Below are 26,772 nucleotides of genomic sequence, written 5' to 3' on the forward strand. Positions count from 1 at the left end.
GATCAAGTACTTTTATCCTACAGAGAATTTCTGAGAATTTTCACAGATAATTGGCTGTTTCCTATTCATGGGATCTCTCGTAGAATGACCAGGGAAACACAATTCTTCAGCCAGTATGCACGAATAATTGCCCCGTGTCTTCTCATAATGAAGGCACTTATTATGGCAGGACGAGGATTGGACTTGTGGGCTATAACGAAGGCTGAAATGGAAATGAAAGGACCTCTTAATAACAGAAATGATATAGATGTGCCCCGTTAGTCTGAACAGATATTTACAATTTTGATGATAAGAGGAGGAGAGAAATAAGAGAATGGATTTTTTGCAAGACTGTATAAATCTTGGTAGGTGTTTTGACGTATAACGTTTAGATTGAAAACTATACACATGGTTATTTTCGCCCCGTGTAAATTTTCGCTCGTCTACACTCGCAAACAACTAATTTCGCCCCGCGAAAGATAATTCATTTTAGACGTTGGTTTTGCCCAGTCTTAATTAAATTCTCCCACTGGCAACAAAAGCGAAAGGGGCGAAAATAAAATAGGGGCGAATATTTCGTTCTATACAGTTTCTTTTGCGTACATGAAATCAAAGTATCAGTCATTCTTTTATCTTTATTGTCTAGTTTACTGAAGGAATGTTGCTTTCGAATACTGTCAAATAAGTAAATGTAAATAACTATGGAACAAATCGAAAATAATGATTAATACTTGTATATGATTAATTTTGCCATAGAAACGATTTTACATATTGTTATGTGTATTAGCGTTTATTAAAATTTTAATTAGTGTTTAAAGGGGGGGGGGGGGGAGAGAAAGTATTCATAGTCATCAAAGCAATGACTGAAATGATTACATATAAAGAAATCACAACCTCAAAGCCGCTATTGATGCCTTCAAAAAATTTATTTATTTGTTTTTCAGATGGAGTTAAGCCGTTTCAAATTCAGATTATTACGTCGGGTTTTCTTTCCATCTGTCATTATGAAAAAAATATAGCAATTTTCTTCTTAGAGATCTTGGTAGACCAAACATCTACTATCGTTTGATGGGATCAAGGCTTTGATAGATCCTGGCGTGCTCTTTTAATCAGATAATCCGAGCTATTTCACGCATTCCCACTTCCTATAATAAGTATGGTAAATACAAGAGGTGTATTATAACGAAAACCAATAAATCAAACTGTAGGGGTCTTTTTTCATTTGATGTTTTCCGGTTAATGGTGAGAAAAAGTGTGGCTCTAATTTTCGTGAATTAGCATAGAAAAACCGTTTATCTAGATCTTATCAACCGAGAAAGAAAATATAATTCAGAGGTATGTGTGTAAGCAGGGTACTGGTACGCTTTTTTCCCTCTGTATCGTAGAAAGCAGGCAGGGAAACGTGCTTTCTTATTGGTAGTTTTCTCGGATTTAACAACCGTTATCTGGGGGATTTTTTTATTACCTAAAACTATAAAGAATGAATATATAGAGCCCTACCCCCCCCCTCCCTCGTCTTTGTTTATTGTTCATAAATTCATTCAAAGAACCCTAGGAGTTCTGCTCTTAGCCAGTAAATTTTTCATAAAGTGTCCTTTTTTTATTTCAATTTGAACACGTAGGTGTATAGTCGGAATAAAGCCTTGATAAAATCATGAAATCAATTGAAAATACAATATTTTGGTTTTCGTGCTACTCACATTAGCTGCTAATGCGTGTATTTATACCACAAGGTTAGGTTGCTTCTGAAAATCGGGCCTGTAGCATTTGTAGGTTACATCATATATGTTGTGTAGCATCATAATGCAACAACGTGTGAGAAAGCACAATCCACATTTCTAGACAAACGATAGATTGAAATGATAAGTAATCTTATATTGATTACACAATATTATGTGATTAGATATTTCATTTCCCTTCTTAACAAAGCAAATCAAACCAAAGTACTAATAGAATACAGTCGTGCAGTGAAACCTTAAATATAGATCGACCATAATCAAAATGACAAGTTATTAGTTTTCAATTCATTGTTATCTTGAGAACTTAAAATCTAGAAATGTAGATGAGGTTTTAATGGCTTCGAGATGGCGATATCTAGTCCGCTGTTGTCACATATTACGCAATTGAACGATGATGTCCCTCGTTTATGCCTAAAAAATTTAAATGTTTTGACTTAAGAAAACGCATCAAACTGCTTTATCACACCCAGAGGCAGGGCTTATAAATCTTATTTTTATTGCATCTTGTAACTGCTTCTATAATTTAAATGTGTTCATGTAGAAAAGCATTTCCGTACATCGTGTTTAGCGAGTTAAAAATTTACACGCATGCTCAGACGTAGGAGCGATTTATTTTTAGCAGACACAGTTCCTAAACGAATATCGAAGGATGTCATGGTCAGCGATTTTTAAAGATTTTTAAGATTTTTAAAGATTTAAACCAGCTTCAACACAATATATTATATAAGCCAGACTAGCTTAACCTGGATTTAAACCAGCTTCAATATAATATATTATATAAACCAGACTTTGCGCCCACTAGCTTAACCTGATAAATACATTGTTTTTCTTTTCAAGCTTTCTAGTTGTTTGAACCATAACGCTCATGGAGAGGAGCATCTAATAATACATGTACAGTAAAACACGCTTATAACGAAGTGCAATGGATGGGTAATTTTACTTCGTTATAAGCGGAATTCGTTATATCCGTCAAGTGTACAACATATTTTATATTCATGGGGAATAAAAATCACTTCGCTGTAAGAGTCAATTCATTGTAAGCGTGTTCACTATAACCGTGTTTTACTGTAGATGGAAAAGACGATCGCCTTTATTTTGGATGCACTTCTAATGCTAGTAATTAACACTGCCTAACTAATTTGACGATGAAATGTCCTAAGTTTTGAAATGAATACACTGTACAATACAGCGCTTTCAAATGTTTTAAAAGCTTAGAACTATTTTAACAAAGCCTTGGACTTTCTGTAGGACGTATATTGCTATCTATTTCTTGGTCAAAACAAGTTCCATGTAAAATGACGCTGGTCATGGCTTATAGTGGCCTAAAATGACATAGGCAGGCCTACGTCACATTGCTGTTTGACACCAATTACCCAAAGTCCAAGCTATTGTTAAAATGGTTCTATTACAATTCATATTCTACCACTCATGGTAGTAGTATAGGCAGTATAGGAATTGGTATCCCTTATAATCTGATATTAATTCTTTCAAATGAATAAATTAAATATATATGAACACATGTAGCTCAGCTTTATTGAAATCTGCAAAAAACTGGTTGCTTTTTAAACCTTTATTTTAATGAAGCAACGATTAGTTTTTACACAAAACAAAGTATGAAAGAGAACAGCCCTAATGCATGCTAATTAATTGTCTCATTCCATCAACTTCCACTTTTCCAATAAAACTTAAAGAGTAAATATAGACCAATATCCAATACCGCCCGCTTTTGTGAAGCCCTACAGGAAAGAAACATAGCCGAGGGTAAACCCTAGCCAATCATCAGCTAATAAATAAGATCATTAGAAGACCAAGAGCAAAAGATGACCGATCACGCGCACTGCTTCACATTTTCGATTGATGGACATAAATAAAGAAAGTCTTGAGAGGGGATGACGAGATCATCGATTTTTGAGCCCACTTGTTTGATCTTTCATTAATTGTCCGAAGATTGTTGATAACCTGTCGCTAAGGCTTCCCGTCATTGCATTGCGATTGGGTTGAGGTCTCGAAGTATTTAAGGGAGCGCAGCCTTCTGTACAGTGTATGAACTGTATGTCTTTTCAAGGAGGCAGGCTATGGGTGGTCAACACACCAAGCGACTAGACGGTAACCGATGGTCATGACCTCTTTTAGACTGTAATGATCTTCTTTAGAAGAAAAGCTATATACAATGTATCAAAGTACAGGGAAATGCCCAATTTAAAAAAGAAAAAATGTCTACCTTTTCTTCCTTTTTCGTTACCTTTAAATAATAGCTTAATGCTGAACATACATCTTCCTAAAGTTTTAGGAAGATCTGATGAGTAATTTTTTGACCACCCAGCCTCCTTAAATTTGTTTAGTTGTAAACTATTGTTTCATTTCGTAAAAATCCACTCATTTACCTTTAAAATTAAGGATGTTATCTTTATGTGTACATGTATAAAAACTCTTTTTTAAGGAGATTTATATTGTCAAAAAAATGGCAAAAACCATTCATTACTCTTAAAGAAGGTTCGAAGGCCGTGGCAATATTTAGTGTGTGTTGAATGTTTGAATGTTTCGAGAGCTTTTGAAATGCATATCTCATATAAATATTTAATAAATGCTATCAAGCTGTTCACCGATGTATTACAAATATAATCTATTTTTATCCAAAACAGTGAGAAAAAATAGATACAAAATAAAAAAGAATATTGAGATTGCTAATTATAATGTAGAATATAAAAACGTTATCGTCAATCTCAATTTTTCCGAAAGTATACATGTAAAAAAAAAACGAGCGATTTTCGTGAAGGCTGTTTATACATTCAAATCCATTGCTGCATGAAAGGTGCAATCGTAAAGTTATCAATTTTTCATCAGTTCATGCAATACGGATGTATTTTATTTATCAGTTCGTAAAAAGAATAACACACAGATCAAATTACGGTGTGTGATCTTCGTATTCCTACCTGATATAGAATTCATGAGCGCCCCGAGTTCTAATATGCATTTTGGAGCATTTTTAGCTCCTCAAAGTATTTTCCCGAGTTGAGTTAATTGGTTTGTTATTGGCCTGAAACTCTCGTGAAAAGGTATGTTGATTAGAAAACATGTAAAACTCTATATCATCTAACATTTCCTTATTATTTTTTTTTTGTAGACGCAGTAAATCATTGGAATTCTAACACTAAATGAGTGTTTCTATATTCTTCTAAAACTATCAGACGATTCATTTCGAATTCTTTGTCATCTTTTATCCAGAGTTTATAATCAGGGTGGGGTTTTTTTTCTTGGACTATAGAAACAGAAATCCACATTTCCGAATTGTTACGTCATAATGGATTGGTAAAACGTTCATACTTTAAACGAAAATAGATAAATGGTACATGTATGAGTTATTAATTTAAAAAAAGGTTCCATTAAATTGTTTATCAATGTGGTATAATTTTTTTTCCCTTTTGTTAATATACAGTAAAATAACAATAAAACCAAACACACCGAGAGTTGTTTTTCTCAGAACAATATCGCTTCTTCCGTTTGCAGCAATTTCATATGCAATTTCATTACTTTTTTAACTCCTTTTAAACTCATTTTTTAAAATACGATTTTTTTTTTGAAATTTGCCATTTAGTCTGTAAAAGAAAAAATGAATATTGCATCATCCATTAAATTATTTCAAATTACAATTTTTTTCGAAAATTATAGAAGAACGAGTTTGAATGTCCTTTCTTGGAACAAAGGGTATAATCAACTAAAAAAAAGTGTTTTCCAAAAATGCTCAAAGTGTAGCTGATGATTGGAAGAGTTTATGGGAGGATAATATGAGTTCAATCGTCCCCACCCTGCTCTAATTAAGGTCAATGGGACCAATTCAATAGCATCATTACTGTTGTTTTTTTAAAACGGTATTAAACGTTTTCTTTCATTTGTCATTTGTTTCACTACCGTTCAAGGTTCCTGGCGCTTCTTTGACTGATGATAGCAGTGACATAACTGTAACATTGTTTTAGGGGCCACTTAATGAAGCTTCAGTCTTCTCTTGCAATAAATGACAGTAATCTACATTGTATAACATAATACAGGCACTGGGCGGGTAAATGTTTCATGGGAAGACAATATAATAAAACCGTCGCTTAAATTGTATTGTAAACTCATGTAAACTAAATTACAGCAATTTTTATTAAATTTAGACCAAATATTGCAAGGATCTGATTTGTGCACTTTACAAATGTTCTATGATGGTAAATGTATAACTAATTAACGTGACCCATTTTAAAGGAATAGTCAGAGATATGCCGACATTGCAAAAATTCGCTGATGAACAAACCGCGTTATGCTTGTGATATTGCATTAATAATTTATTAGGCCCCATCTTTTATTTTTCGATTAGGACAAGGCCACTTTCATAGCATGTTAGATGCAGATTAGTTAAGTTCTACCAAGTTGCAAGATGCGCTTTGTATCTGAAATCAATAATTTGGTAGATGTAGACTAAATGGCCGGTTTTAAATCAAAGATTTTTTATCATCAAACCAGAATGAATGGGCCAAGTTGTCAATAAATTTAATTATTGAACAAACAAGTTTGTCCTTTACAAGCAATTTAAGTTTGGACTTGAGAGATATTTCCAAAGAAAGTGGGCGCTTAAGATGTACATTCGGCAGGAATCTGGGCGCACAAGGAGAGTGAAAATTTCATCAATTAATTTTGAATATTTACATTCTACTGTCTTTTCCCATTACATTCCGTGATGTTTAAATGCCTCAAAATGCAACAGCTAGTCACTGCGTATGAATTTACGAGTAATTTACATAAGTAGTTCTCAAACAGTGATTTCTATGTTATCGGTTAAAAATGCATTTCATGAATGTTGTCAAAACACCATGTTTTATAATTATTCAACAAAAAAATGACTTTATTGTTAAAAGAAACATTTCAAGAGTTATTTATCATGGATTATATTTTCATGTTGTCGATCTCATCTCAACAGTCTATGGTGAAAACCCGTTTAAACCGGTTTTACAAAACAGCTGTTCTTGCTGTTACTTATTCACTCCCTCCGTGGTCTGCGCTTTATATCGATTTATTTAAGTAAACAATTGATTTCTTCCGTAAGGGAATGTAAATATAAGCATTGAATGATTTATTTTTGACGTCGTCGTGTCAATAACTGCCGTCAGGTGAGCAGACAAATTATCATAACGCGCTAACGCGCGTTATTCAATTTGTCTGCTCATCTGACGGCTGTTATTGACACGACGACGTCAAAAATAAATCATTCAATGCTATAATATTTTTCGAATTATAACCGTTATTTGGTTTCTGTTGGATGTGGAATGAGTGGAAAAATATTTGAAATGCAAGGGGTTTTATCATAATATGGGTCTAAATATAGCAACACGATGCAATTCGTGCAAAATCCTACTTATTTACAACTGTTTTTAAATGATTTTGTTGTCTCTGGGTCTTCTCTCCACAAATTTGAAACGTGTAAAGATATCATATTTCAACATTAAAAATGTCGCTTTTTAAAAAAAGCTGGAGAGATGACCCAGAGATGACTAATTATGTACTTTTTCAAATTATTTTTTGAAGGATAAAAAACAAAGTCCATTGATATGACAATGTTGTTTCAAACAGTACTTTATAGAGCATATTGACAAGTCTCGCATGGCTCAGTGGTTTCGTCCTGGATTAGTGAATACAAACATTCAGTGTTTTGGGTTCAAATCCAACTGGTGGTCTTTTTAAAGAAAATTAAACTTTTTTGTTTTAAATGTTTTTTATTATAACATGGTGTTGAATTATAATATGCCGGTATATTTTAATTTGTTGTTATTGATTTCTAGATCTGCTGAATGAACACTATTTTCTTTTCTTATTACTAGCTTTTTAAGGATATACACAATATAACTTCATTAAAATATGTTTGCATTAACATTTCCAACTAGTTATCGGTTTACCTCTCATTGCCATTTTTTGAAAGCTTGTGAGTTTTTAATAACCGGAATAGCCATTTACTTTGACTCTCAACATAATATATTTTTGTTAAAACCTGTACATAGCCTTTCGAGGTTATAGACATTTAAATCCCAATTGATTCGTGTCGAGGATTCCTGCAAACTTACAATCTTGTGCGCCCACTTTCTTTAAATTGTTGCAATGTCGGCTCTTAGAAGTTTAAATCATTTTAATATTTGCTAAAAAAAAACTTGTGTCGTCCTAACACGTTCATAATATTATTACTTTATCAGCCGTTGCATCTTAAATTGTTACATATATATGCATCGCTGACTTTTGATATTAGCGACATGATAGAATATACCACAGCATTTCATGGCGAATACTGAATTGTTCTTTCGGAGTATGTAATATCCAAGATGATAAAAGAACATAACAAAAATATATCAATAAATAGAAAAGTAAATCAAAGGTCATAAATTGAGGTTAGTTAGTATTATATATAATTCATTGGGTTCCATCTGATTTTTTTTATTAGAACAAGGTCAGATTTGTTGCATGTTTGTTGCAGTTTAGTTAAGTTCTACCAACTGCAAGATGGGTTTCCTATCTATAATAACCAATTTGGTAGATGTAGCCTAAGGGTCGCTTTCAAAGAGATTTTAACATCATCAAATTAATCAGAATCAAAAGAAATGGCACAGTAAAACCAAACTTAATTAATGAACGTTCATGCAAGTTTTCTTCACATCAAATTAAGATTTAGAATCGTGATGATATTTCCAAATTCGTTGCAATGTTAGCAAGTAAAACTTTTAATCATCGTAATATCTTTCCAAGAATTGTTGCATCCAAATACGTTGATGAAATTGTTTTATCAGTCATTTCATCTGGTGACATGTATCTTCAACATCTCTACTACTATATTAAAATAACAGACTCGAATTTTTGGGCTTTAATAGAGTACTGTCTTTTGTTTTATATATTTTAAACAATGTCATCATTGGTACTTGAAGATAACAAATTTGTTTTTATTTTTTCTCAATCAAGCTTCGCTAATTAATAATCAACGAAAATTTCTTTTAAAAATCCGGAAATCATCTGGATTTTTTTTTTATTTTACAATCATGCGCATACGCATTACATTCACGCTAAATCACGGAAGGCTCTTTAATTTATGTTTGCACAATATCACATTTGCATGGATAAACTCAGAAATGACAAATACATGTTAATTTTCAATGAGAATTTGTCATACATTCTTTTCATCAAAGGAAATACGGGAGATAACTCTAACTCAGTGCATTTAATATGAAAAATCCCGAGAGTTTCGAATGTCAAAATGGTGTGTAAATTCGAAGCGAGTAAAAACGTTGGTGAAAAAGTGTTGAATTCTTCATTAATATGAATTAAATTTTTAGATGAAAGATATTTACACAGCCTCAAAATGGTTTGTTATGAATAATTCAACTGTTATTTTCAATGCAATTTCGGAGCGATTCTGCAATTTTTTCTACATTACGGGTATATTGGAGGCATTTTAACTGTGGCGATGGCCTGTCCCGAGACACAGTTAGATTATTCAAACTAAGCAGAGTGTAGTGAAATTAATAGCATTATTGTAGGCTTTAAGCTTGGTCATGTAAATGTCAACAATACGGTGTGTTATGTATCTGTCGGTGTATCGTCTATTTCGTAGATGTATGTCCGATTTCATATGCAATGTCAACCCGTGCACGCACGGGTCAAAGTCTAGTGAATACTTATATATATATAAGTGACATGGTTGAATCTACTACGGCACTTGATGCCGAATACTGATATCAAAGGAAATAAGTTTTCTTTCAGGCTATATGATATTCAAAAATAACAGAACACTTTACAGGATATTAAAATATATTAATGAAGAGGAACGATAAGCAAAGGTCATAATTCAAGGCTATTTGGTATAATACCCTATGACGACGTCTGAAAAAGAATCATTTTTGAGAGGACAGTAATTCTGTAAAAGAGAAAAACAGAAAAAAAAACCTGTAAAAGGGTCATGTACAAGCATTCATGAACAAAGTGGTATTTAATGAACAAGAATTATTTGCTAAGAATTTTATGCTGACTTTCTCTAACGGCTGATCTCATAGAAACAATACATTTGAAGACAATATTTTTTATGACTTTTATGATCGAATACAACCATGCATTAGGCTTCTGTTTAACACTACGTAGTACTATACAATAAATTTATTTTGAAAAACCAAACACTTCCTTCATCTAAGCTTGGTTTAAGTATGAATTGATTGAAATAGACTGCGGACATGCTTGATGTTTTTATATGCTTTTATTCTCATTTTGTTTTGATTTTTATCTTCGCACCAACAACATTCCACTTGCAATAAAACACGGGGTGAATGCCCCTGCAACTATTTATACTCCCCCTTTGAGGTCGGTCTTTTACCTCCCAGCATCCATCAGTTGTCAGAGCTGTTCTATGATGTAAAGAGGGGGGGGGTCACATTCTAGAGTTGGATCGAGTAAGTTTCAGTTAAGGAGTAAAAAAAAATAGGTCAAGTTATCATATGCGTGGATGATGAAGTCCCCTCCCTCCTAGATAAATTCACATTGTTAAAATGCCCCCAAAACCCCAGTCATATGACCCCCCCCCCCCCCCCCCGCACGAAAAAAAAAATCATAACTCAAACCTCCTCCAACAGTATTTTTTTTTTGCATCCGGGCATGCGTATACAATATACAGTAAAGAAATAGTTCCAGCTAAGGAGTAAAAGAATAGTTCAAGTATTTTGTGCTTGTGTGCTAATCTTGCTTTTTTTGTTCGTTGGCGTTTTCGGTTTCTTTGGTATTGTCCTTTACAAAAATTTAGATTATTGAGAATCAACATTTGTACATTACAACTTGTCATGTACAAATTTTGATTCTCAATAATCTAAATTTTTGTAAAGGACAGTATGTCGCTTTGATTAGTTTTATTGTTGTTTTTTTAATTAGTTTTCTATTTTTTCGGAGGTGGTTGCAATTTGCTGAATTTTTCTTTGTGTACAGGTTTTGATTGAATTCCTATATACACTTGCCAAATGGATCTTTTTTTTATTTCCTGCCAATAGCTCTCAAGAATGAGAAAAACGAAGAGGCAATTTTTCTCTTTTTCAATTTCAAACCAAATCTGTTTGCAAAAACATATATTTCAATAACAAAATTCCGCTATTTATTATGTGCTTTTTTTGTCAATAAACAAACGTTACCAAGGCGACGGGAGCTTGAAATAAGGAGCGTGTCAGAAACCTGTCATTATATAGAAAAAATATTATATATTATATCTCTAATTATTATGACATAACTATATCGTCTAGACTTCTCTGGGATGGTTTTTCTTTATGGTGACGAATGAGTTAAGATAGGCATGAGATATCACAGTATAGAGACGGATGTATAACTGCAAATTAAGATAGCTTGAGATATAACAGTATGGACACGGATATCTAACTGCAAATTAAGATGCAGTGGCTTGATATATATGTGTAATATTGTACCATGATCTTGCGTGGAGAAATGGAAATGCATAAATCAAAATGGGACGTTATATGAAGACAAAAATTATTAATCACTTTTTTTTAAAGAAAGAGTAATATGCTATCGGAACTAATATTGAAGCATCATGGTCAAATGCATGTATCTAATTACTTTAAGAATTCTATGATGTATGACATCAAAAACCGGAAACGTCGTTTTGGCTGCGAATAGAGTAATTCAAAGCAAAAAATCGGGTTACCGTATCAATTTTGCACAATACAATTACATGTATCTATAAATCCTTATCAAAGACGTCCAAATAAACTTTATATTTAAAAAAAAAATATTGAATTTGAAAATAAACTCAAGAATTGTAGATATTTGGTCTGTCAAGGAACCTTAAGGGAGTCGGCATTTTCGAGATTGCCATGATATTTTGGCCTCGTAAAGAATTCATTACGGTTCATAAAAAAATTAAGACAGCCAATAACGCTAACAAATAGTTTTAAATCCATCTTGTAGAAAGCATTTTCATTGTATTTTTATGTACTTTGGGGTAATTTTTGGAGATGCGTCCTGAATATAGGTAATAAAACCTTTGATAAACGTTTAACAAATACACAATGTAGATGTGCGCGATAATATCGTTCTCACACTCAGAAGAATTACAACAATGGAACAATAGTAAATAACAATAAACTCTCTGAAGATTGTCAGATAAAAAAAGCTGTGAACTGTTTTTTCTCAATGTCATATTTATGGTAGTAAAAAATACTCTTTGGTCGTGCCCAGGGAATGAATGCCGTGTTGCCATTTTGAAATAAAGTTCGCATATGTGAAGTCTTTCAGGAAGCATATAAAAGGGCAGTGATGTCTATCGTCTGTGATAAGGCGGACAATTTATTTCCATTATAAACTGTGGTCCTTGTAACCCCGCAAAGATTGTAAAACTGATAAACTGAATAATTGATAAATTATATATAAAGTAATTTCTCTCTCTCTCTCTCTCTCTCTCTCTCTCTCTCTCTCTCTCTCTCTCTCTCTCTCAGGGAAAAGAATTCTCTTCTCTCAGGATATATAACATACAAGAATTCTTTCCCCTTAGGTATATTAGAGAGAGAGAGAGAGAGAGAGAGAGAGAGAGAGAGAGAGAGAGAGAGAGAGAGAGAGAGAGATCAATGTTCGCCAAATTTGTAAATCTATCATCCCTGTCCATAATATGAGATCTGTTTAAGGTCCCCAGCGCCCCTTCCTAATAATAATAGTAAATGCAGAAAATACCTTTTTTCCTTTGCCGCGTTAATATTCAGAAACAACTACATCGGTTATTTGTCATATGTATTAATCTCTTTAGATATTTACCAGACATAAGTATAATGCATATGGCGTTGGTCCATGATACTTATATTATACTTGTATTTGATTACATTGGTTAAGCTTTGATAAAAAGGCAGCAATGCAGATTACGATGCGAATTTTGGTACTTTATCAGCGAAACTACGTTTTATCAAGACGAAATATCAATTGTTTTACACGCTGTTTGATATATTAAGAAAACGAGCCACGTGTAGTGTATATATATATATTGATAAGTATGTATTCAGACTATAAATGATAAATTCATCGTCGCAAACTGCTGCTGTCAGATAATCTGACTTTACAGAGGAGGGCCAAGCGTATGGTTACGTCATCATATAATTGTATAATGATGCACAGTATATAAAGAATCTGTGATATTTACTAGACAGTTGTAGTTTAGTATTTTGGCCTAGAATAACCACGTTTACGGATAGACTTGTTTTTCATTATATTAGTTTTGTTTTAAACTGGCAATATTGCAAATGTTGATGCGGAATTTGGCAGTGCACAGCGTACGTTATTACAAAGTGAGAAGTCTTTGTTCCAAACACCGCTTGTTTTACCAAATGCGAGCCATGTATGTCTTCATGCAAAATGATGAATTCATCCTTGCCAAATGCAACTGTCACATTATCTGATTTTAAAACTAAGAGTCAAAATTTATAATTTCTTATTATGTAATTTCCATTGCGGAATGAGCTATAAGCAGACTGCAGACTATGATATCGTAACAATTTATGATGGATTAACCGGCGATCTTCATAAAACTCGGCCACTTTATAAATCAGATAAAATGAATGCCAGATTTACATTGTTACTTAATGTCTGTTTTGCATCAACATGCACCATTTTTGGTATTGCTGAAACTAAGCACTACCGTATCCATTTATAGTTTCTCTTAAAAGGTTCTATTTTAACGTTGCTGAAAATCAGTGGCTTTAATTGATGAATAACACGATCTTTCATTAATATTTTTGAAAGCCATTATTTACCTATTATATAGTTCTTATGCTTTTTTGGATATGATAATTATCTTAAGCACTATTATATCAGAGTACGCATGCAAGTTATGTCTTTTTACCAAATGAATTTATTGGTTAGTTTTGAATATTAAATTCCTTATGACTTAAAGTGCAACGTGACGAGATTTGAGTTGATGCAATTATAGTGCAAGTGAAGTTTTCAAATGAAAATATCAAATTCCCCGATTGTATGTGCCCAGTGTAGCTATGAAACTGCACGTTTTGAAATACTGTTATATTAAAAGTTTAAAATCAAAGATTTTTAAACTTATCTATAACAATTTAAAAATCTTTGATTTTAAACTTTTAATATAACAATACTATCCAAAGTGGAACAATTTTGTTCCCAAGTTAAAATATTGTTTCAATCGCCGAGGACGTTGTTAAAATGTATACGATTTTAATCATCACATATACCACCAAGTCTTATATAACTGAAAAGGTCCAAAAAATATCTTCCTTAATATTTTCAGGAGTTTGATAATGAACAAATTATTAGACTACATATACCGTATATACAATGTATATAATATGATACCTTATATTCCGCATTTTCATTTGATAAGTACAGTTTGTTTTTACATATTTCATTGTATATATGTGCTATACACATAAGTTTCCACATTAGTACTAGAAATTTACTAGGTTCTCACTTTGATACAGTTAGAAACATTTTAACAAGGCCTTGGACTTTCAGGAGGACGTAAATAGCTATTTCTTACGTCAAAACAAGTTTAAAACAAGTGAAAAACTGTCAATGTGACAGCAAACTGGGTTTTCTTTTATGTGAACTGTATCCATAATCCATGTCAACCCGTATCCAGTGAAATGGAGTACCCTATATGCAATATTTTGCCAAAAAATGACTAAGTTCAAAAGCTGGCATTTTTTTCATAAATTATCAGAAATCAAAATCCTAGCAATATGCACACCTCTGATATATGTACAATTGATCTGCAAAAGAACAACTTCCTATCTTGAGAACTGTAGGGGGAGTTATCCGTACAATTAGCGTACCCTATATGCAATATTTTGCCAAAAAATGACTAGGTTCAAAAGCTGGTATTTTTTCTTAAATTATCAGAAATTAAAATCCTAGCAATATGTACACCTCTGATATATGTACAATTGATCTGCAAAAGAACAACTTCCCATCTTGAAAACTGTAGGAGGAGTTATCCGTACAATAAGGGTACCCTTTTGGCAGCCGCCCGCCCGCCATTTTCACCATTTTAATAACCGGATTTTTCCGTTGGAAAACCCGGTTATTGACGCTGGCTACAAGCGAATTATACACCGAGTCCGTAGTCTTAGCTCAAAAGTCAGAAAAATCTTGTTGATTTCAAAGAGCCATAGCTGAGTGGTCAGCAATGAAAGAAACATGCATACGTTACATCGCTGCAATTTATTTATGGTACAAAATGATTTTATCGGAGATCATTTGGTACTTTTGTTATATAAGATTTTTTTTTCGTTAATCAACTTTGACTATAATAAACAATTTCGTGTCTTGCAAATCCTGGAAATTGTATCGAGTAGATATATAGAAATAAGTAATAAAATCAATCAAAGTAAAAAAAAAAAACAGGAAGAAAAAATAGCGCTCTCAAGAGAAACAAAGTCAGATTAAACTTGTCTTCATTCGGACAAAAACAATCCCAGAAGCGTTTTTTTTTCTTCAAAATATTGCCTTAAAAAGTGTGTTGTCCTTAATCTTGACAAATGCGATATCACAGACCAATCTGTCTGACTGTTCACCCATGTGAATTGGTGATATAAGATTTGTGTCACTTTGCCGGCGTATATGATAAATGTCAAAAATTTGTCTCCTTTCATGAAAGGTTTCACGATCTTTATTTTGTCATGACAAACACTGATGATCTCTAATGGATTTTTTTCCTCTTCTTTTTTCCCCTTTTTTCGCTAAAAATTATTGTCGTTTTTTCGACTTTTTAGTTCTTATTATATTTCTTTTTACTTTCATTTGCCCTATTTTGGATTTTTCTTTCTGGTGTTTTGTTTATAGGAAAGTATTTTTCATCAGAATTATATCTAATTGAAGTGCAGTTTCAACAGTTACCCTCTGATAAAAAAAAATAAATAAAGCATCGACCCCCTGCTATAATTTAACACCTACATCATGCATGTAGCTATAACAACATACATGTAGCTATAGCAATAAAAGAAATTGATAGGTTCTAATTTACTATGTCAGTTTAATCAAAATATGTATTTGGTAAAATGTTAAACTTCGTACAATTATTTGTATGAATTTACCTTTCTTTTATGATTTGCTAAATCAATAAACATGACTCTCAATCGCAACCTAGCAGAAAAGTGAGGGAAAAAATTAACTTCATGGAAATTTAAAAAAAGAATTAAATTAAATTAAAAGAATTAAAACTTCATGGAAGTTTGGCTCTACCTAGCAGAGACGATACAGCTCATACAAAAAGTACTGAATTGTTTGTGCGTGTATGAACAGTATCTCTAGAAAGAGCCAGAAATATTATTCTTATTTGATTTGAATCTGATAAACGTGGCCCTATTTATCAAATCAGAAGAGTTTTATTCAGCTGTGTGAATGCATGCATTGACCGTTAGCGTGTGTGTGGGTTGCATCATAGCATATCATTTGTTTGCTCTACAGCTGTAGGTTGTTTAAAAACAGCTGAAATCATGCTTAATCGCTTTCGGTTTTCACGTCCAGACAGATAAATAAAAAGATAAATCTGATCATATCATGCACAGTGGCATAGATTTAGACCTAAGATATTGGCGATTCAAGTAATTAATGCCATGTTATAAATCAGAAAACGCGAAAATTGATATTACGTAAGATTTTATTTGATCCTATACATATAAAGAGGCAAAGCTCGATAGCACAATTATGGTGTGTGCTCTTTATTATATAAAGATATACTACATGCATGTGCATGCAAGTATACCTAAGCATAGTTGAGGTATCTCTTTAAAGTCAAAATCTGTAATTTATGGTGCCGACCCATGCGCAGATTCAGATTTTTTTTTCAAGATGGGGAGCCCATGGATAATTTGTAATTTTCATATGTAAATTTAAGAAATTTGAATTTTCCGATTCCCCCCCCCCTTCTACATCTGCGCATGCAACCTAATAGAGAACTAAGATTTCAATTCATTTAGTAAATTTGTTGAACAATTTCTTATCTTAAAGCAATGTCGACTCCATTCTTCAAATTTCAAACGTCATAGCATTTAATTACGATGGTAAAAAGGGTAATCCTTTTTGAGAAAAGCTTTAATGCTCGGGGTTTTTTTTGTCATCAAGACTATATCTTCCTACGCTATTGATTGTCTAACATCAATTTATAAAACGTTGTGGAAGACGTGCATTTGTCATTTAGGCAGTCTGCACAAGTTCTGATGATCTTCATCGATGATATCTTAATTGGAGACAGAAGGGAGTTTTGTCTTTAACCACAGAGTTTAGCGTATAATGAACAGAAAAGCAATCGACTTTTTGTTCTGTAAAACGCGACGTCTTTAACACCAAGGCTCAGCAATACTGATCACAACGACTTTGTACGGAAACAAAATGAAATATTTAAAAAAGAAAACCACCAAACAGCAAACGATATAAACTATCAAATCCGTGGATTTTTTACACCTTAATATGACTTTTGCTTCTGGCAAGAATTTGCTGAACTACTTTCAAAAGGACAAGATTTTGTGTTCCAAGGAAAACGAAACTACATCTGCGTCCGTCGTGCAAAGGATAAAGGGCTTAAAAAAGTTATAATCACTTGTTTGTGGGGATATAATGAACATGGTGCTCACGACAAATCTATCCTTTTCAGACGATGGGAGAGTCTATTGTAACGCGACATTGGACCCATTTTCGTGCTGGCCGGCGACCCTAGGTGGACATTATGCCGTCATTTCCTGTCCGGAAGTCCCAGGAGTAGATGCTACAAGTATGGTTTTCGATATTTATTTTAATGCATATATTTAATTTGTGATCATCTCCCTCCTTGAAAATATAAATATATAAAAAAATGATCTTATTTTTAAGTATGAAGTGCCATAGTTACAATGTAAGCTTAATTTTTTAAACAATTCTTTTCTTTTTTTCATGTTTTGATGTTATATATAAGAATACATCTAAAAGGGTAATAAGAATAATCAACTATAAATCTTTGAATGTCAATCGACGTGTTTTGCGCAAGATGCAGAAATCAATGCAGAAATCAAAACTCTTTGTTATTCATAGAATCAAAGATCATTCCACTTTTTTGTCTACATGTTGAATGCTGAATAGAAAATCGAATATGGCAAACTATAGCAATTGGGGAGGGTGTGTATTCATAACACGGGAAAATGGTTTGAAACATATTTAACAAAAATTAATGTAAACAAAACATGGCCGATCCTTTTTTACATAATAAAGCATTGTGAGCTATTTTTATTTCGTATAACTCGGCAACTGACAATGTTAATTCTAGTCTGAGCATAAAAAATACCATTGAGAAAGCATTTTTTACTAAACATAGAGAAAACTAAAATTTAGAAACAGTTTCCGCTCAAATCGTGACAGTAACCCCGTTAAAGAAGTTTGAAAGCTTTTTTTTTTTTTGGCATTGCAGAAAATGCAACAAAATATTGTTTTCCGAATGGAACATGGATGTCAAAGGCAAATTATAATGCCTGTATGCCCCACGGGATAGCTGACGAGAATGATATTGAATTCCAGGGGGTAAGTATAGGATGCCTCGCATGATAACGACCGTCAAATTGTGTTACTAGTATGTGTATAAAAAATAGCATGGGATTAGATAGGAACGTCGTCAGTATTATTTTTGTTTGTATAGAAAGACAGCGTTGTTAATCCCCTCTCAACTATAGACAGTTAGCCGGTATGATAGTGATTTCTTGGCGAAAGCAAGTTTTATAATCTATAGTACCATCGTGAAAGCTTTTTTTAAAAAAGTGAAATTTGGAATTTAAGAAAATTGATATTGAATAACACCGAGGAAAAATTGCAAATAAACCAAAGTGAGTAAATGAAATGAGTTTTAAGTAGGAAGCAATTACCGGAATCTGGTAAATTTGAAATAATAAAAATCAAAGTACTGATAGTACTGAAAAGCGCTAACCCAGCTTCTGTATGTATATAACAGATATATGTATATTACATTTCAGCTTCTGTATACGCACTATATGTTCTCATCATTGCGTGGCACCCCCTGCAATGATGTATGTAAGCCCCGTACATTAAATTCACAATAGCCCATAATGTGCACAAACTCCTGAAACTTGTTCCCTAACCAGTTTAAATGATGTAAACTTCTGCTCATAGGGGGCGGTTATTCGATGCTCCGGAAGTAGAAGTCTAACGACAATTAAGCTTAGCGCTTTAAAAAGGAATGCAATTAGATTTTACTATATAATATAAATACCGGTATTTGTCCATTTGTTTAAAACCTTGCATTAACTTTGGATGTTTCATCTATGGTTTTATTGATCAATGAGTTTGTATGGATGTTTCTAAAGACTCAGTGGGGAAATCTAAAATCAAAGTACATTACAAAAAATAATGTGCTGTTAGCGATTTGTGGGAAACAATGCCTTATTAAAGAAGGAACAAAATATTTAATGAAAAATTGAAGTTGGGGATTTGGGCGATTTTTGTTACGCTTAAATGGTCTGCTTTCGTAATGTGAAATAGAGAAAATTTGCTACCAGGTGATTTGGCTTGGTAGTAAGAATGGATTTAATATTGGGAAAATGATACTGAAAATTACATTACATATTTCTATTGGTTTCAGTGATAATGGTCTTTTATAAAATTGTATATAAAATAAACATACAGAAAATATTTTTGGTCAAATGAAATTCGACATTAATTTCGAAAAAAACGAGACTTTTGTGTTGAAAAAAGTATATTATATCTATTATAGCATTTTTGTTCCTTTTAAAACTAATCAAATTCAAAGGTACATATATGTAAATTTCAGTTTGATTCTATTTTCTTTCTTGAAAGGTAACCTATAGATTCCTTAGCAACTCTCGTTCATCTTCCGTGATTTTGAAAACCACAAACACCTTTTTTTTGGTCTCTCATAAACCCAATCTGATCAGTTCGATTATGTTTCCTGCTTAAGACGATTGTCCTCACTGGTTATCTCTTACGGCAATCCGAAATTGTTGCCAGCTTAAGCCGTCTAGCACAAAACTTCGGATGCCTTCCCTTGTTTCTCTCGACATGCGCATAGTTCCGTCAAAAGAACTTCTTATAATTGTACAGAAATAATTGACTTTTTTTGATGAATGGAAAAAAAATACACAACTCCCAAGAACTCATTTCCTTTTCTGTTTGGAAAAGGTTCTCGTAAATATGAATGAATTGTTACGAGCATTGTTATTAAGGTTTCAGTCAATGTTTAATGTAACAGGCGCTTCTTTAGCATTTGAGTTGTTTTTTAGTTAATCGTTCGTGGGTTTCTTTTTCTTTACTTGCAGGAACTGGCCACGGATTATGTGTCAAGAATTATCTACAATCTCGGTTTTTCCATCTCCACGGTAGCTCTCGCCATTGCATTATTCATCTTCACACATTTTCGGTGAGACATTACATGGATCTTTAGGTCTATCTTATCTATTTAGTGTAACTATATAAAAAAATTAAACAGAAAGAAAAGCAATATAAGATAAGAAACCATACACATATTGCAAACAAATTGTAATGCAGTATTTTGTCAAGTGGAAAATTATTTAAATTTTTGAAGTGTTGAGAGAGAGAGAGAGAGAGAGAGAGAGAGAGAGAGAGAGAGAGAGAGAGAGAGAGAGAGAGAGAGAGAGAGAGTGTGTGTGTGTGTGTCAGACAGACAGACAAGAGGCAGAGAGAGACACAAGAGAAAGAGAGAGAGAGAAACATTCAGACTGAGAGAGAGAGAGACAAGAGGCAGAGAGAGACAAGAGGAAGAGAGAGAGAGAGAGAGGAGAGAGAGAAACATACAGACTGAGAGAGAGAGAGAGAGAGAGAGAGAGTGGGAGAGAGAGAACTTTTATAAAAGCGGTTGGTTGTAGTTTCCGTTAAACATAACGCTTTCAGACTAACTGCCATTGATTTCTGTGAGAGTTTTATTTTTTTATTCCGTGTTTGTAGGAGTTTACGATGCCTGAGGAACGTTATCCACTGTCATCTGATCGTCACCTTCATATTGCGTAACGTTGTGTGGTTCGTTCTGCAGCACACCTTGGTCCCAATCGTTGCAAATCAAGAAACGGTATGACCTTTTTTTTTTTTTTTTAAAATATCACTACGTCGTCGAGACTTTAAAAAATGCCATTTACTGTTAACTTTATATCTCCACGCATTAAATTCAACATGATATTGAACTCAGTTTCAATCAAGCATATATAATATTTAATGTAGAAGAAAAATCGACTTTCTACGTAATTAATGTCATTTTGGATTCGAGGATGTTGTATAACTGCATTGCTTGTTTTTTGTTTTTTAGATATTCAACATTAATATTGAGGAATTATACGAAACTTCATTTTCGTCATCAATTTCAAGAATGAATGAAATATCCATTAAAACATTTTTGTATCTTGTATATATATATATATATGTCGCATTCTGTTTTATTTCTTTAAGTATTTTTTGCTGTACCAAGGCTTTATATATATATATATATATATATATATATATATATATATATATATATATATATATATATATATATATATATATATATATATATATATATGATTATATCTTCAACAAATATAAGGACACACTAATCAAGTATCTAAGATATTCTATGGCTGTATGTTTCAATAAGGTTAGATATTGTCAAACTCACACTTTCTATGATTTCCTTATTTCCAGTGGGCTTGCAAGCTACAGGTAGCTGTATTTAACTATGCTCAGATGACGAATTTCTTCTGGATGCTTGTTGAGGGCCTTTACTTACACATCATCATCGTGTGGACATACTCGGCGGACAAAATCAGGAGATGGTACTTAATCGTTCTTGGTTGGGGTAAGTGTGAAGAAGGTAGATGTTCTCTGCTTCTTATCTAGAAACAAAAATTCCAAACTATATTTTTTTTTGTCTTAACTATTTTTAAAACGTATTTATAAACTATTCTCCTTCCGAATTTGGAAATCAATGAAAGATGATTCTTCTTTGTTCCATGTTTGGAAATTGTAGCAAAAGTAGCTCGTCTTTGCTCTATTTTGAAAAGCCTGAAAAGGTCATTTTTGCATTGTTCCTATCTAAAAAGATTATTAACGAAAAGTGTTTTTTCGTGTTCCTTGCTTTAGAAAGCCAAACGTAAAAAATATATATATTTTCAGGGATACCATTATTAATAATCGCTGTTTGGAGTTCCCTTCGAATTTATTCCACGTCAATTCAGCAAATCAAGAGTTCCGATTTACAAGAGTAAGTATTTTTTCTCTCTCTCTCTCTCTCTCTCTCTCTCTCTCTCTCTCTCTCTCTCTCTCTCTCTCTCTCTCTCTCTCTCTCTCTCTCTCTCTCTCTCTTCAATTGATGTCCAGTTTACATGTATAAATGGTGAAATGATGACTGATGTAAACCAAAAAAATTCATGTACGCTACAGATAATTCGATAGTAGTTTTTCTACATACGCATTCTTGTGCTAAAATGTTTTTTTTTTTTATCAAGAAAATAATCAATTAAAGTGTCGATTGAAGTATGATTTATGAGTTGAAAGATTTTAAATAATGGCGCCGGGAAATTAATTGCGGATTTGTTTGTACAGCTGCTGGTTGCCTTATAACACCTCACAGATGGATCCCCTGGATTACATCCATATCGTACCGACGCTCCTAGTGTTAGCAGTGAGTATAGGCATTATACATTATTATACTTTCATGTTAAATACTGAAATCTGATTGGTTTAGACGCAGTTGATAATCCGTTCAATTACCCTATGCGTTAGCAACACACTTGGCAACGGGTATCACAACGAATTGTTACATGCGGGTAAATTATGCGCGTACGGTTCGCCGAGTTACCCTCCCAAACAGGCACTACTTATATAATGTAGACACTAGTCCGTCCCAAGATAATTATGCTGCACATTTTGACCGATTTTTTATCAAAATGCACATACCTGTGAAAGAAGTGCAATTGAAATCGATGAAAGGGGAAATTTCCAAGACAACTTCATTCACACATTATTATTTTTCCCTCGTAAAAATACACAGTAACGAAAACAGATTTCTTGCGTAGATCTATGATGGGGAATGTTGACAGGTTTTTTCCATTCCTGGAAGTCATTCGGAATACCTCGAACAATTTTTCAACGTTATCATCCAGGTACCTTCATCTCATTAGCAATGGAAAATCGCCGTAGATTTTATATTTTTAGCCGTGTACTGAGACCTGACAAGCTCGATGGGCGTTTCAAAGGAACATTTTTTCATACTATTAAATAAACATCGTCAACAACTAAACTGAAAGGTATTTGTAAATTTGGAATAATTTAAGAAAATATTCGGCAAAAATATCTTGGGACAGACTATAGACACTAGCTTTTTGTGTATCGACTTTGTACTTCCAATTACTTGCAATCTGAATAAAACACGATTCATTAAGAGGGCTGGATGGTTGTGGTTGTTTTGTAGACTCTTTTGATCTCCGTGGGAAAAAGAGCGAAGTGTAAAAATATTGGAAAATACTCAAATTTTGAAGCGCTGAGCATTATGGAATTTTTCGTCACAAAATTATAGTTTTTAGCTCAATAAATTTTAAGGAAGTCTGATGGTTTATTTGTCGACCACCCGGCTTCCTTAAACATTGTAGACAATATAGCTTTGTGGAATCTAGATTTAAGGGAGATTAACTTATCATCACAAAATGTCTAACCTCTGATCAAAACGACATTTCGTTTTACTAAAAAGATTTTACCGACAGCAGCCTGTACCGTACTCCATAGCGCGGTTGATAAAGTGTGGAGCTTATGATAAAAGATAAAGAAAAAGGCGTCGGGCTCATGATCCTTATATTGTATATCCCGAGTTCGAATCCCCGAGGGGCTTTTGTTGTTACATGTACTGAGTGAATTGAATTTTTGAGATATTCATTTTCTATCCCCAACTGCAAATTTTTCGTTTATTTATCATTACATCTTTCATAATCAAATAATTTACTGTTAATTTAAGTAACTTTTCCGATTCTTAATATCATTCTTATTATCAGGTATTCATATTAGTTGACCTATGATAAACTTTAACTTTGGTTTTATTTGTATATAGTTTGCTTCCAATATATACGAGGGTCTTCATCTTATCGGGATTAAAAGTTAGTAAAAGTCAACTGTTTATGTACAATGTCATGCTTATATACTTTTGATTTCAGGTTGTTCTTTAATCTTATAATATCGTATATATGTTTGATATAAAATTATTGGTTATAACGTATAAGGCTGTAAAGTTAAGTTGTGTAACTCTGTTGTACTAGATTCAGCTTTAATTTATGTTTGATCAAATCAGAATTCTGTATCTATAAGCAATGGTTTTTTTTGTCTTTGATTAGATTAATATGCTGTTTCTCGCTACAATTATATGGGTTTTAGTGACGAAATTAAGAGCCTCTAATAGCTTGGAAACGATACAATTAAGGTAAGGAAATAGGAGAAAAATCAGGTTTATGATTTTAATTTAAGAAAAACATGCATTCATTCTGATAAAAAAGATTAATGTTATATTTAATTATACGCGTTTTTTTAAGAACCGAGTTTACAAAAAACCAGTTTACAGATATAGTAATGAAAAAACAATGAGAGAGAGAGAGAGAGAGAGAGAGAGAGAGAGAGAGAGAGAGAGAGAGAGAGAGATGATAATCACATCTTTCAAAGGAGAGAGAGGGAGAAACAGACAGACAGACAGCTGGACATAATGTTGGACAGAGAGAATATGCTTAATGGCTATTATTACAGTATTTTTACTGACTATTGACATCCTATGTTTATAATCCAGCTTTGACAATCCAGACTGTTTGCGTATATAAATGTTTATTTGTGCTGCACCTCTTGTGTACCTTTTATATGTTTTTGAGAGAATATAAATTATTTTTGGGACTGTAGAAAAGTCGTGAAGGCCACATTGCTTCTGCTGCCTCTGCTGGGGATCACGTACCTGTTATTTTTATACTCACCCACAGACGATAAAGCCGTAGTGGAGGCCCATAAATTCATCAACACATTTCTTCAGTCATTTCAGGTATATATACTCATGTTGTTCCCTTTTTAAGGAGGCTTATTACTCATTCGATTTTACCTTAAAGTTTTACTTATGATATTTTTTTTGCCGTAAACTAAGTAAAGAAAAATCCAGATATTGTATAGATTTAAAATTTGAATGTTTATCAATTATCCTTATACATGGACCCTCGTCTCAAAAGGGTATGTATAGTTCAAACATTAAACAAACCTTAAATCAGATTTATAACGACTTTTACTGAATGAAGCAGGAAATAAAAAAGTAAAAAAAAATTGATTATCTAAAACTTTACACTAAATCAGTATAATGAACAGGAAACACACAGTGTTGATTGTCGGAAAAGACCTCTATCTATACTTGTTTTTAATACAAGTACAATGAATATTTTGAAATGGTTTTATTTTGCATGCAATAAATGATTAAATGATCATGAATAGGTAGAAGTATTAAGAGTATCTATGATGTTATACAACAATTAATTTCGGACCAAAAAGTAAGGTTATTTCCTCTTTTTCAGGGCTTTTTTGTCGCTTTATTTTACTGTTTCTTGAATGAAGAGGTATGTTTCGCAACTATCATTTTTAATTTGATACATTGACATTCGATTACAAACAAGATTCGAGCAGATTTGAAATGTTAGTCAAAGATTTTTTAGAACCATTTTAACAAGGCCTTGGACTTTCAGTAGGATGTAACTATCTATTGCTTGCGTCAAAACAAGTTAAAATGACGCTGGTTTCAATCGAAATATACGACATATTGCGTAGTCTTAGCTCAAAAGCCAGACAAATCTTGTTGATTTCAAAGAGCCATGACTGAGTGTCCAGCAATGAAATAGACAGGCCTACGTCACAAGTCCAAGCTCTTGTTAAAATGGTTCTATTTTAAATTTCTAAATAATTTTTTCTCGTCATTTCTTTTTAAATTTAGGTGAAATCTGTACTAAAGAAGAAGTTCAACACTCTTCGAGAAAATCGCACCTTGGCCACAAGATGTACAAAAACTTCCATTGGCTGGGCCAATGACATTACGATACAGAAAGACCACGTGGCCCTCACCAATGGCAACCGCCAAACGAATGCATACAATCACAATGATAGACCGGACCTTAAGATTTCCGATCACTACAGTAGGGAGGATGGACTAGAATCGGAGAAAATGTTGTAAACTGTTTAGAATATTTTATTTTATTTAAATAATTTCATTTCCATTCCATAACAGAATACATGAAATTAAGTCTTGCAAACTAAATGGCATTATTTTTTTTTTCAACTATTATACTCAGTTCTTATCTAGCATGCATGATAATTGCGATATTATAATTACTATATTTAATTGGAAATGTTTTATTCATATACAATATTAGTATGATGGCACATTGTCATTTTTTTTTCAACTAGAAGAAAAATTTATTGTATGTATAAACATATAAGAATGCATTGTTAAGTTTAATTATATACAGTTTACATATATATGACTTACAAGTCTGAAAACCTAGTATATGTAAGACTTGTCCCGTGTATTATTTTGTTATATCGGTATTAACCAAGTGACGTTTTATCTTTAAATGACGTCACAGAACCAGAAATGGGATGTATTACGTCTAATAATCATCAATGTATAACTTCTTAAACCGTTTTTCATTTGTTCTGTATCATCATTTATATGTATATGTATATATGTCATAACGAAATATTATTAAACTGTTTTGTTTGGTTTCGTATCTGTTATAAATTGTTCATTATGGAGAGATTCGGTTGTTAAAACACAATATAAACAAAATTATATGAGCCATTCAATTAAATAAATTTTATAAATAATCTAGAAGAGTGACCGAATGACAAGTTTGCCAATCAGCCCCGTGTATTTATTAAAATTAGTAATAACTTTCATTTGAAAGAGCTTCAAAATCGATAGCGAAAGACCCCTTTTATCAAATATGAAAGCAAGTACATGTATTTAAACAATAAAATACTTTCTTTGGTGATT

General features: G+C 32.8%; 1 protein-coding gene across 2 annotated transcripts in view; it reads left to right on the plus strand.

The window, feature by feature from the left end:
* Positions 1 to 26,503, plus strand: part of LOC128164052 (corticotropin-releasing factor receptor 2-like) — a 45,905-nt gene extending 19,402 nt beyond the window's left edge. For both annotated transcript variants that reach the window (XM_052827769.1, XM_052827768.1), the window contains exons 2-12: positions 17,383 to 17,499; positions 18,169 to 18,278; positions 20,045 to 20,145; positions 20,691 to 20,811; positions 21,420 to 21,573; positions 21,891 to 21,978; positions 22,320 to 22,398; positions 24,098 to 24,183; positions 24,648 to 24,783; positions 25,301 to 25,342; positions 25,714 to 26,503. In XM_052827769.1, the coding sequence (XP_052683729.1) occupies positions 17,383 to 17,499; positions 18,169 to 18,278; positions 20,045 to 20,145; positions 20,691 to 20,811; positions 21,420 to 21,573; positions 21,891 to 21,978; positions 22,320 to 22,398; positions 24,098 to 24,183; positions 24,648 to 24,783; positions 25,301 to 25,342; positions 25,714 to 25,950 (1,271 nt within the window). In that variant the 3' untranslated portion in view covers positions 25,951 to 26,503. The remainder of the gene's footprint in view (positions 1 to 17,382; positions 17,500 to 18,168; positions 18,279 to 20,044; positions 20,146 to 20,690; positions 20,812 to 21,419; positions 21,574 to 21,890; positions 21,979 to 22,319; positions 22,399 to 24,097; positions 24,184 to 24,647; positions 24,784 to 25,300; positions 25,343 to 25,713) is intronic.
* Positions 26,504 to 26,772: the final 269 nt, after the last annotated feature.

This window comes from Crassostrea angulata, chromosome 9 (genome assembly GCF_025612915.1).
Source record: "Crassostrea angulata isolate pt1a10 chromosome 9, ASM2561291v2, whole genome shotgun sequence".
Lineage (NCBI taxonomy): Eukaryota > Metazoa > Mollusca > Bivalvia > Ostreida > Ostreidae > Magallana > Magallana angulata.